This window comes from Lepisma saccharinum, chromosome 2, assembly GCF_977018435.1.
Source record: "Lepisma saccharinum chromosome 2, izLepSacc3.1, whole genome shotgun sequence".
Classification (NCBI taxonomy): Eukaryota; Metazoa; Arthropoda; class Insecta; order Zygentoma; family Lepismatidae; genus Lepisma; species Lepisma saccharinum.
Genome location: NC_139230.1, coordinates 128,031,684 through 128,043,851, shown reverse-complemented (window position 1 = coordinate 128,043,851; position 12,168 = coordinate 128,031,684). Strand labels below are relative to the sequence as shown.

The window sequence follows — 12,168 nt, the reverse complement described above, 5'->3', positions numbered from 1 at the left end:
TGCACAACTCCTGTGAAGATCTTGTGATGTGGTGAAGAGGAGTTGCCACTAAATAAGCTCAGCTAGAGAAGGAGGGCCCTTTGATTGATTGATTGGTTTAGTTTATTTTACTTCGCGTTTTGTGCCTCTTGACTAATTTGTGAAGATGGGGATGAGTGATGAAATTGATGAATGGACATTCACAAACAACCAAGCCTGAGCAGGATTCGAACCCTGGACCCTTGGCATTGCAGCACAATGTGCTAACCACTCAACCACAGGATTCGGCAGGAGGTCCCTTTGATCTTGGCGACAACCTCCTAAGGGAAGGAATACACTGACAGTAAACCATGGACAGAAAGAGCTCAGTAAGACATAGTGAAGCCAATTCCTCTAAGGAGTAAACCTGATTCAAATACAAGGTCCTCCAATGTGATGTGGGTTAAGTCTAGGCCAGCAGCCTATCTTGAAAAACTCATCTTGGTATAAAAGCTCAAAGAGAAGTAATTGGCTCGACTATCTTAAGATGACTAAGGCATGTCAATAGGACTAGATCTGGTACCTTAGAAATAGTAACTTGGAATGTAACTACAATACTTGAGCCTGGAAAAATGCAATAAATAGCAACTTAAATAATGACAACAAAAATTCAAATTTCTGCATTACAAGAACTTCGGTGATGGGGGTATGAGAAACAAGGAGAAATGATTATTTAGTACACTATAGTTGTAATCAAGAACAAAGAGGACAGTTAGGAACTGGTTTCCTTGTATTAAAAGATTTAGAAAGGAGATATTAGATTTTGAACCAATGAATGAGAGGATTTCAAAACTATGTGTTAAAGAAAATTTTACAATATTAACCTAGTGAATATTCATTCTCACACAGAAGAAAACGATCAACAAAAAGACAAGTTTTATCGAGAATTGCAAGCAGTAGTGGATCAATTCCAAAACATGACATCATGATAATTTTATGGCATTTCAATGGGACTGAAAATAGAGACAAGGAAATACCAGGTAAATTTATGCTTCTTTCAGAATCAAATGATAATGGAGATCTAATAGCAAAGTTTGCAATTGAGAATAATAGGATTATAGCGAGCACTCAATTTCAACACAAACCAATCCACAAAGGAAGCTGGATATCCCCTGATAAAAGTACAATTAACCAAACAGGCCATGTAATGATAAACCAAAGTACAAACATTCAAGATGTGAGAACACTAAGAGACTGTGATTCAGACCATTATCTGGTAAAAGGAATTATAAAACAAATACACTGGTCAAAAAAATTAGGGGAGCAAGCAAGAAATCCCAAAACCAAAGTTGGTAAGTCAAAAGTAGCAATGTGTTTTGATTAGGTGAGTGTGTCCTCAACCAGTAAAATACATGTCTATTGAGTCATTAGCACAACAGAGTTCTAGGGGTGATTTCTGCAAGGTACTGCACAAAATCAGGAGAACAGCACGGTGATAAGACAACAGAAATGGACAGATACACAACAGATACATACCTCTAATAAGGCATGTGGTCGCCATGAACTGCTATGACAGCTGCACATCTGTTTTGCATGGAACCAATAAGGTTACCAACGACAGCCTGCGGGATATTCACCCATTCCTCCAGAAGGGCCATTTCCAACTGTTGCAGAGTTGTAGGTGGCGCTGGGTGAGCAGCAATGCGTCTTCCGAGTGTGTCCCACACATGTTCAATGGGATTCAAGTCTGGGGAGGATGCTGGCCATACCATTCGTTCGATACCCTCATCCCGTAGCATGGCGTCAACCAGACGTGCTCGGTGAGGTCGGGCATTATCGTCCACAAAAATGAAACGATCACCGATATCTGCAGCCATTGGGACAACATGAGGCCTGAGGATCTCATCCTGGTACCGTAAGGCTGTCAAAGTACCGTTCCGGATAATGTGCACTGATCCCTGCCCATACCATTAAGCCACCGCCACCATACTGAGACACTTCGCGCACATGTGCGGGATAACTGCGAGTCCCACGTTTCTTCCAGATGAGAATGCGTCGATTATCTGACTGGAGACTGAAACGTGACTCATCCGAGAAGAGAACTGAACTCCACTCTCCATGTCCCCATTCACGATTTTCCAGAGCCCACTGTCTGCGGGCCCTACGGTGTTGGGCATTCAGAGGGACACACACCATTGGTCTTCTTGCATAAAGACCCCTTTCCCGCAGGCGATTTCGTACAGTTTGGCCCGAGACTCTTCGTCCTGTTGCCAAAACAAGGCTGCGTTGCAAGTCAGTTGCAGTTTGCTGCCTATTCCTGCGAGCCGACAATGCTAAGTACCGGTCTTCCCTAACTGTTGTTGACCATGGGTGACCTTGCCCAGGCCTCCTTCGTACTGTACCTGTCTGTTGAAATTGTGTCCACAACCTGGTAATGACACTGCGTGACACACCAAGGGCTGCAGCCACCTCACGTTGTGTTTGCCCTGCTTCCATCCTCCCAATGGCTCTCCATGCGCTAGATTCCCCTAAATCGTGTTGTTCTGCCATCGTTCCTATTCAACACTACTCAACTGAATCCCACCTGCACTTACGGTCTGCCAGCACCAAACAACCGGTGTTCCCAAGTGACCTCGTGATTGCTCCTCATATCACAAATTCTGCCACGTGCCTTATGGTGTCACTAGAGAGCTCTTCATGCTGATGATTCATCACAGATGAATTGTACTGGTTGAGGACACACTCACTTCATCAACTTACATTGCTACTTTTGACTTTCTAACTTTGGTTTTGGGATTTCTTGCTTGCTCCCCTAATTGTTTTGACCAGTGTAGTAATAAGAATGCAGTTAAAAAAGCCAGAAATTAAAAGATGGAACAACTGCAACTTAAAATAAAGAAATGTCAGAAAATAGTTAGTACAAAACTTGCTGAGAACCTGGAAGATGAAGATATTGAGAAAGAATGGAGGCACATCAAACCAAGTAGAGTATGTGGAGCAAAGGAAAAGATGGGATATGAAACACGAAAAAATACAAATCAATGGTGGGATGAAGATTGTGTATGCCCAGGAAAAGAATAATGCAAAAAAGAAATGTATGCAAAGAAGAACCAGAACAAGTGGCTGGAGAATAAAGTAAAGGCAATACAGAAGGCAAGATAAATCAATGAACAGGTAAATTCTACGAAGACATAAAAACATTTAAAATGGAGCCTTGACAACAGATGCTAGTGTGTAAAGATTCTCAAGGAAATATAATATCAGCGAGAAAACTTGAAAAAATTATTTCCATAAACTTCTGAATTTGGAAGTCAAGGACATGGAGAAAATTACAAAGGTTAAAACCAATGAAGAAAGAGAAACAGAAACAAATTTTCCAGATAATTAAAGAAATAAAGTTAAATAAATCCCCAGGAACTCATATTATATGTCATACAAAAAAAAGCTGGAAAACTCTTTTTAATGTCATAAAAATATATGGATTTAAGAATAAATGACCAAAGAATGAATGCAAGGTATAATTTACGCCAGGTATAAAAAAGATGATCCCAGATGCTGTGAAAATTATAGGGGAATAACATTACTGAACGTAAGTTACAAAATATATTTTTCATTATAGTACAATAGACTCATGAAAGTGGAAGAAATAAAACTAGGAGACTTTCAAATGGGATTCCGACCTGACAGGTCAACTGTAGACAATAGTCACGTAATTAAAAAAAATATATGAAAAATGCTGTGAATATAATACAGCAGAACACTGATTTTTACATTCCCGGACTTTACATTTTTCCACATTATACAGTCCCTACAAAAAGTTTAACACCACCTTGTCATGTGTTTTTTCAGACAAACAGAAAAAGTACATATGCGAGTGTTTTTCATGAAATAAACACTTTAATACAAAATTGGAATTATTATGTAATGTTATTGAAAGGTACATGAAGATCAAGAAAGTGTAAGGTCATATAACTAACAGATGCAACTAAAGGTACAATTTGTAAAATCATTAAATTTGAACTTTGAAAATATACTTGGAAACATACAATTCTCCTGAAATCAGGTGAATGAAGTGTGAAATTTTAATAGTCAATAGGTCCACCTTTAAGTTTCAAGTACATTTGCACACATTTTCTCATGCTGTGGACCAATTTCTGGCATTCTTGGGGAGTAATCTCATTCCATACTTCGGAGATCTGTTCACAAAGTTCCTGGACATTCCTTGGCTGTTTTCTATAGGCTTCAGGTCCGTACTTGATGCTGGCCAAGGCAACAATGGGATTTCCCTCACTTGAATCAAAGCCATTGCTGCTGCTGACATGTGGCAAGTCTCGCGATAATTCGGTCCTTGTGTACAGACATTACCCTGGGGCAGTCGCAGCATGGTATATCAACCACTGTACCTTGCTGCTTGAATTTGTCTATTGTGTTCGCCACGCAGCTTTTACTCACATTCAATGCAACTGCAATTTCTCTATGAGACCTATTGCATCTGTACATACCAATTATTTGCAATTTCATGACCACGTGCAGAGACTTTTTTTCCCCATTATCAAGTAGATTGCGATTCAAACAGCCAGTTTATTATCAAGCGTAACAAAAACAGGTTTGGACCTCCACAATGCTCCTACTCTAGATATGTTTTTCTGTGCCATCTATTGACACACATTTCAACTAATGACTGATAAAATTTGTTTACTCTAGTGCAGTCGCTGAGGAAGATATTGTTATCTGAAGACCTCTCAGTTTTCGTTGTATTTTTTTTATTTTGCGAATTTTAGAAAAAAGAATATAAAACACGAGATTTTTTCATTTTTTCTTGTGCCAAAACCTTCGTTCATGTTCCACAAAACTGGAAAAAATTAAGTACTGTCATAACGACTGTTACGTGTATACACATTCATCTGTACTTAAAAATGCTCAAATTTTCAGTTAAGAAATTTGATTTTCCACTTTCATATCTCAAGAACTACAAGACATATACCAATATTTTTTGGCAATATATGCCTCACACACTATATTACTTCCACACAATTTCACTCCATATTTGTACCAAAAACTTTCAGTCAGGATTCATATATATGAAAAAAGTTGGTGGTCTTAAAACTTTTGGTAGGGACTGTACATTAAATCTAGATGGACCCAACATAGGAAAATGTTATAATTTTTTTTTTCGATTTTACATTTTTCCACATTTTAAGTCTTTCTGGTACGATCCCCTGAAAAATGTAAAATCAACAACAATGAGGATAACAATGCAACACTGAACAACATTTGGTTCTATGATGAGGCACACTTTCATTTGGATGGTGTGGAAAAGATTATCTGAAGATTTAATGGAACTGAGAAGACTTATGGTTCAAGCTTGCAATGAAATTACGGAACTCATGTTCACTGGGTTACCAATAACAATGGTGGTGATATTGAGCATGTATTGCAGTAGTGCATTCTCCCAAAGTGTAACCTTGTGTGTGACATATGTTTAACTGAAAGCTTCTTTATCATATAGTTGTTATCCAAGAAGAAAATGGGGGTTTTTGTGTGCCAGTCTGTATGTATATATGCTGATAACGTGCTAATATTCTCTAGAACACATCAAGCCATGATAGATACTTTCATGAAATTAAAGAAAGATTCTGAAGAACCAGGCCTAATTATAAATTCATCAAATCAAAATATACGAGATGTTCAAGAAAACAAGTAGGATATCAGATAATTTTACAAGAAGGGGCAGAAATTAAAAATTTTAATTCTTTCAAATATCTTGGAGTTATAGTAAGTTCCCTGTGAATACAGCATCATGCAATGAAGGCACATTTTAGGGGACGTGGGAGTAGGGTCCCACATATTCTTGATCTTGGCAATTTTCAAGGTGATGTGACCAGCACCGTGCCATGGCCACTTTTACACCCAAGGGCTGTCCCCAGGTACCCATTGATTTGAGTCTGAGTAAGTCCCAGATATGGGGACAAGTGTGGAAAAATTCCAACCTTAGATCACCCACCCTGGGATTGGAACCTGGGTCTCCCGCATGGCAGTCAGATGCCCTACCAACTAGACCACCATGGCTCTTCTCTTGGAGCAATAGTAAACTAAAATAATACTGTAGAAGAAATAGAGGAGAGAGTTACAACAAGGAATAAAGCATATTGTGCACATAATTCCTATTTACATCAAAACTGTTATGAAAGCATTAGAAGTTAAGACTACATAATACCATTCTAAAACCAATGGTGACACGTGACACATGGTTGTGAAACCTTGGTACTAGAAAATCAGATTGAACAAAGACTGTTGATCTTTGAAAGAAAGATAATGTGGAAAATTTTTCACCCGACTAAAATTGACAATGAAGTATGAAGAATAAAAACAAACAAGTTGTTGATCAAACTCAAAAATATTGTAAGAGAAATAAAAGCTAGAAGAATTGCATAGATAGAACACACAGAAAGAATGCAGCAAAACAGAGTAACGAAGAAAATAACCTCAAGGAAGCCAATCTGAACAAGACCAAAAGAAAGGCCAAACATTAAGTGGTAAGATGATGTACAATCAGAGAAAGTAGTTTGTGGGCCACATGAACTACGATATCGTAACATCGCAAAGCCTGTTGTCTATGCAACCAAAATAACAAAATTGTCGCTCAGGTTTGCCTGGTGAACCTGTCTGCTTGGGAACGATTGAGTATTGACAGCAGCATGAGTCATACAACAGACAAAGGTAATCTATATGTGGTCATACCCTCAGGGCCAGCCATGACAAACAACAGTTGGGTGCCGTGACCTCCAGAAAAAGTTTCAGGAATTGGTTTCTTAATAACAGCTACTCATAAGGAAATGTTCTGTTTACTGATATTAGAGTCATTGTCAAGAAAGTTCACTGAAGTGGTGGTTTTCATCAAATCATCACCGTGCAACACATGCTGTCATTCCAAAATTCTTTGAAAAAGATTAGAGTTAAAACAACTACTTGACAAATCATAAGACGAATCAATATTCATTAGTCCTAACTTAGAATTTTGTGTAAGGCATCATGTCCTATCATCCATATCATAACTTCATTAATCATCCTCATCACCTTAGTTGACACAAGTGCTAGAAAAGCAATATAAAATATGCAAAATTAAGAAATTAATAAATGACATTTTCAGCCATTTCACGCAGCGACTCAGTTGCATGTAGAAAGAGTTTCTTTAATCGAGAACCAAGGCCCACCTCGTTCTGCTTCATTGTCAATTTCCCTCCACTTTCTCTACCGCAATTAGCCTGATGTTGATTAATGCAACATTAATTTAAACAACCAACCAATCCACAAAGTGCATGAAAGTGGCGCACATTATGAATAGACAAACTATGTGATATTATGATAATTTAGAATTTAGTAATAAAATGGGAATTTGGGGGGGGAGAGGGTCCAGTTAAGTAGCTGCATGATTCATGCACATATATTATGTAATCGTGATATCATCCAATTGTACGAAGCGTGTACGTAAAGTGCCAGTCCCCGTGATGGAATATGTGGCGAAAAGCTAGGGCTTTAAGATCAAATTTGCTTTGTATTGCTTTTATTAGTAATTGCTTCAGTTTTCTTCCTCTGTAGTTTAATTATTCATGACGATGATTTATGATTATATTAAACACATGAATGAACATACACAATGAACCCATTTTGGTCTGGACACAAACTCGGAACCTTGTTCAGCAAGAAATGCAAATTCTCCAAAACGCATGGTTGTTTCATTGGAGTTGTTCCTCTACTTCCGTCATTTTGTCACTAATGTATTTCTTTAATATACAACAATCAATCACAACTACCTAAAAAAATATTATACTGCATTTTCACATGCATATGTTTTTTGACGGTTAGTGTGTGAACTGTGATTCTTTGTGATTCGTGTGTAGTTCAAGACAGGAAAAATTCTCGTGGAATGATTAAGGCTATAAGAATTCAGACCGTGATGGACTGGTTAGCACAGTGCTATTATGTCTGATGTCCTGGGTTTGAATCTCGGTAGGGGTGTTCTTTGCGAGTGCCCCTTCATCTATTTCATCATATCAACCATCTTCATCGTCGCGATTAGCAAAAGGTGACAGAAAAATATGCTAAATAAGAAAATAAAAAGGGGCTATAAGAAGCATTCTTATTTCCGGACGTGTCCTACATTTTTGAGTTGTGTGTGGCCTCCGGAAGGAATTTGAAAAAAACACAAATGTCTTATATTTTGGGAACACGTAACTACAAATTAGAAGGAGAAACAGAAAATCAGACGGAAGTCTAAGATAACGTGGTTCCTTGGAGAAGTATGCTCAAAACAAAGATTGTGCACGATTGCTACTGGATGTTTGAAAAAGAAAATCCAATCCCAACTCAGAAATTACTTCCCGATTTTCTAGATCCGGAAAAGTCTGGATATATGTATAAAAATGCTTACTTTGTGAAGTTTTATCGATACTATAGGTGTCGGTAAATTGTTCGAAGTAACAAGTTTCATTCCAGAAATTACATAAACAGTCCTTGGAGAAATAAGGCACACAATTCTGGTTTTTCCAAGTGTTAGGTAGAAGTCTTTTACATTTCAATAACCAAGAACTTCCTGACTTTGTTTACGAAATTGTAAACTTTTTCCTTCCCAAATTCATGGATTGTTTTCCCTTCTTGGCCCAGTCTCGATGAAAAACTTTCAGTCTTGCATACAAAAGTTGAAATCACATACAGCCGCGCTAGTAATCAGAAGTTGGGGAATTTTGTACTCAACAATTAACTTGAACATTAAGTTTTGAGCTGAAAATGTGTCATATTCTTGTTATATGCTAATATGTCCTAGTAACCTATTATATTTACTGCAAATCAGTTCATGTCCAACATTTGCTGAAGAGTGATCTGATAGCCCTATGTATCATGGAAACTTGATTGATTGATTTGGTGTTTTAAGTCCACTTTATGCACAGTAAGTCTAATTGGGACTGGACCTACAGTTTAAAGTATGATCTGAACCACTATGTGCCTCCACCGGGAATCGAACCCGGGACCCCTTCGTTACAAAGCGTCAAAGCTACCACTGCACCATTGGGAAGGCCCTATCATGAAAACTGTTTTTATTCAATTTGCAATATCATTTTTTTTAACATTTCCTTCAACTTCTATTTCCTTGTTATTACCTACCTCCAATCCTTACATGACTTTTTCTTCCATGCTCGACCTTTGGGTTCAGAAATGTCTTCAAAAACCCCCATCTCCTACTTGTAAATAGCAGGCAACAAAACACTGGAGAAAAAACCATAATGTATACAACTTGTTTACTACAAATTTTATGAAAATGTTGGAATGTTAGCTTTATATAACTGTGGATTGGAACGAACAAAATAAAATACCTGTTTTATACGCACACTGGAATGAGCACAGGCCTGCTGTGAGTCACTCTGCCAGTCAAGGTGACTGATCGAAGGAGTTTGAGCTTGCCAAAAGCACGCGTCTTATCTCTGCTCAAGGAAACACTGAAATCTTCGTTACTTTTTTTTTGCCAGACTAATGGTGAACATTTACAGGAACGTAAGGAGTAGTATCATTTTCTATTGGAATTAGATTTTGTGATGTTTAAAAGATATCATGACAATATGTATTATCTTTTGTGACCTACACTGAACTTACGTTAAAGTTTCATTAAGATGTGAAACTGGAAATTTAGAGATTCTTCTTCCTTACGATTTCTTAACAACCGAAGAGTGTGGTGAACGTGAAACTACTTATTGTTCACAACAATGATATGTATTACAGTCATTACAGATATACATCACAGAAGACATATTTATCAGATACACAAATAGTCTCTAATCAAAAACCTATTGCATCACAGGAAGTAATTTTTAAGACAATTCTACCACGTATCCAATGTAACCAATATTCACATTGATTCCAAGCTTCTGTTTGAGTTACTTTGAGTCCCATTTCGTAAATCTTACAATAATCACGAAGATGAAGATGATGGGGCGTGATTCGAATGCAATACTACATTTAAGCCTCAACAGATTTCAAACCTGGATCCTCTGGCTTTGTAGAGAGTTACAATGAGTTTTATTTTTACTATTAAGACTGCACCTACAGTTTAAAGTGGGATCCGAACCACTATGTGACTCCACCGGGTATCGAACCAGGGACTCCTTGATTGCAAGGTGACGATGCTACCATTGCGCCATCGAAAAGGGTAAGAGAAGAATGAAAGTAGCAGAACGACTAAGCTATTCTTTAGTCAATGTTGGGATTGTTAATGAATATCAGTTGAAATTGGAAGAAAACCTACGAAATTTCCAGAGCGCGTTACAGGTCGTTAATTTTTCTCTCTCCACACATTACTTTGAGACTAGATATTTGCATGCTAAGATGTAGAGAGTGCTACTTTTTCAGTGTGTGAAACTGACATTTATTTCTGATACGAAAAATTGGAGAATTGAGTAGTGTGAAAAGGATCATCTCATATGTTTGAATTACACACACACAGGATATCAGCCGTTGTTTAACGAAATATAACATGTATGAATTGCGTCAAGATAAATTGGAGCCTATGCACATCCCTACGGAACTTGGAAGAAAGTCCACGTAGAGATTGGAAAGTTCTGTTCCAGTATATTAAAAAGCAAAGTGCTACCTTGTGCTTTGCACCAAGCCATGAAGGTGTGTAGGGGGTGTGGAGTTAAGGCCCCACGCATTCTTCATCAGACCGAAGGTGGGGATGATCTGATCATCAACATGCCCCTGGTCGCCTATACGCCCCTGAGTTTCCTCCATATACCCACTTTATATGACACTGGGTGGGCATCAGAGCCGCTTGAACAAGTGGACAAAATCCAGATTCTCTCCCATCAGTGATTGAACCCAGATCTCTCGCATGGTAATAAAACGCCCTAACGACTGAGCTACTGCGGCACATATAGTATAGTAGCCTATGTAATTAAGGCAAGAACTACTTCAGTGTTTCTTTGAATGTTTTTAGGCTAATCATTTTCGGACATATAATGTGTAGCTCTTGTCGGTTCTGCGACCTGGCTTGAGAAAAGGCGATTTTCTGAAGAATAATATTCCACCTCACAAATCACATGACTTTCCTACATTTCCTGTGTCTGTTGGCTATTGCATGAAAGACGAGTTGCTCTTGAGACAGACAGAATCACTCAATCACCTAAATGTGCAGTGTGTGTTGCCTACCCTTCTGGCATTATTTACTGCCATTAAAGTCTTATGGGGAAGAACTTTTTTCCACCACTGTACTGGAAGATCTGAAAACAATGATGATAAAGAATTGGAAAAGATGTGTGCAAGTTAGAAGAGAGTGGATGAAATATCATTGAGCAGGCCAAGACTGATATAGAGTTGTAGTCCATATGAAGAAAAAGAAGTTTTATGTTATGCTCAGATAGGCTAATTAAGGCAGGACTTACAGTGTAAGTGCAATCTGTACTACTGTGCAATATGCCTCCACTGAACAAGTGACCTCTTTCTTACACTTTCACCAGTATGTCACAACATCCTAATAGTGGCAATAGAAATGACAATGACATAAATTTCCCTTGGACATTACATTTCCAAACATTTGCTCAAAGCAAATCTAGCAAATTCCACACAAAGTCTTATCCTCTACATGAGCACTAAGTTAAAAAATTCCCCCCCAATACTCCATTTCATTCCCTTATCTGCTACTTTAATAAAGGAAATTAAATGATTATAAAGGTACCTGTTGGATCAAACAGTAGTGAAGAGACCTCGTCTGGTTTCATCTCTCTTGTTACATTACGGAACTCTGAGACTTTTTCTTCAAAGACTTGCCGGAATTTTTTCCCTTCAGGCACGGTAAATAAAGACTGGAAGAACCAAAAATTAAGCATGTATTGAATAAATTCTAGCAATATCAACTGCATATTTAACTTATTAACATAGTAATGTTAAGTCCTTCACATTTTCTTGCCTGAGGATTTAAATGATACAAAGTGTGCCCTACACAAAGAAGTAAGCTAACAGAACGAGTTTCTTACCCACATATGAAAATAGAAGCATTTGTGTGTCTCATACAAATATGAAGAATTTGCTTTGTGAAATAAAAGCATTAAATAAATATATAAAAAAATACATGTAAATAATTTATCTAACCATTGAAATTCTCTCACTTTCTTTCCAATTTTTCAAATCTGTCACCACCTAATTACAGGCCAGTATACTGTC

General features: G+C 37.8%; 1 protein-coding gene across 2 annotated transcripts in view; it reads right to left on the bottom strand.

Moving 5' to 3' along the window:
* Positions 1-12,168, bottom strand: part of LOC145984494 (lens epithelium-derived growth factor-like) — a 72,257-nt gene that overhangs the window by 24,900 nt on the left and 35,189 nt on the right. For both annotated transcript variants that reach the window (XM_083118151.1, XM_083118152.1), the window contains exon 4: positions 11,684-11,810. In XM_083118151.1, coding sequence (XP_082974277.1) covers positions 11,684-11,810 — 127 coding nt within the window. The remainder of the gene's footprint in view (positions 1-11,683; positions 11,811-12,168) is intronic.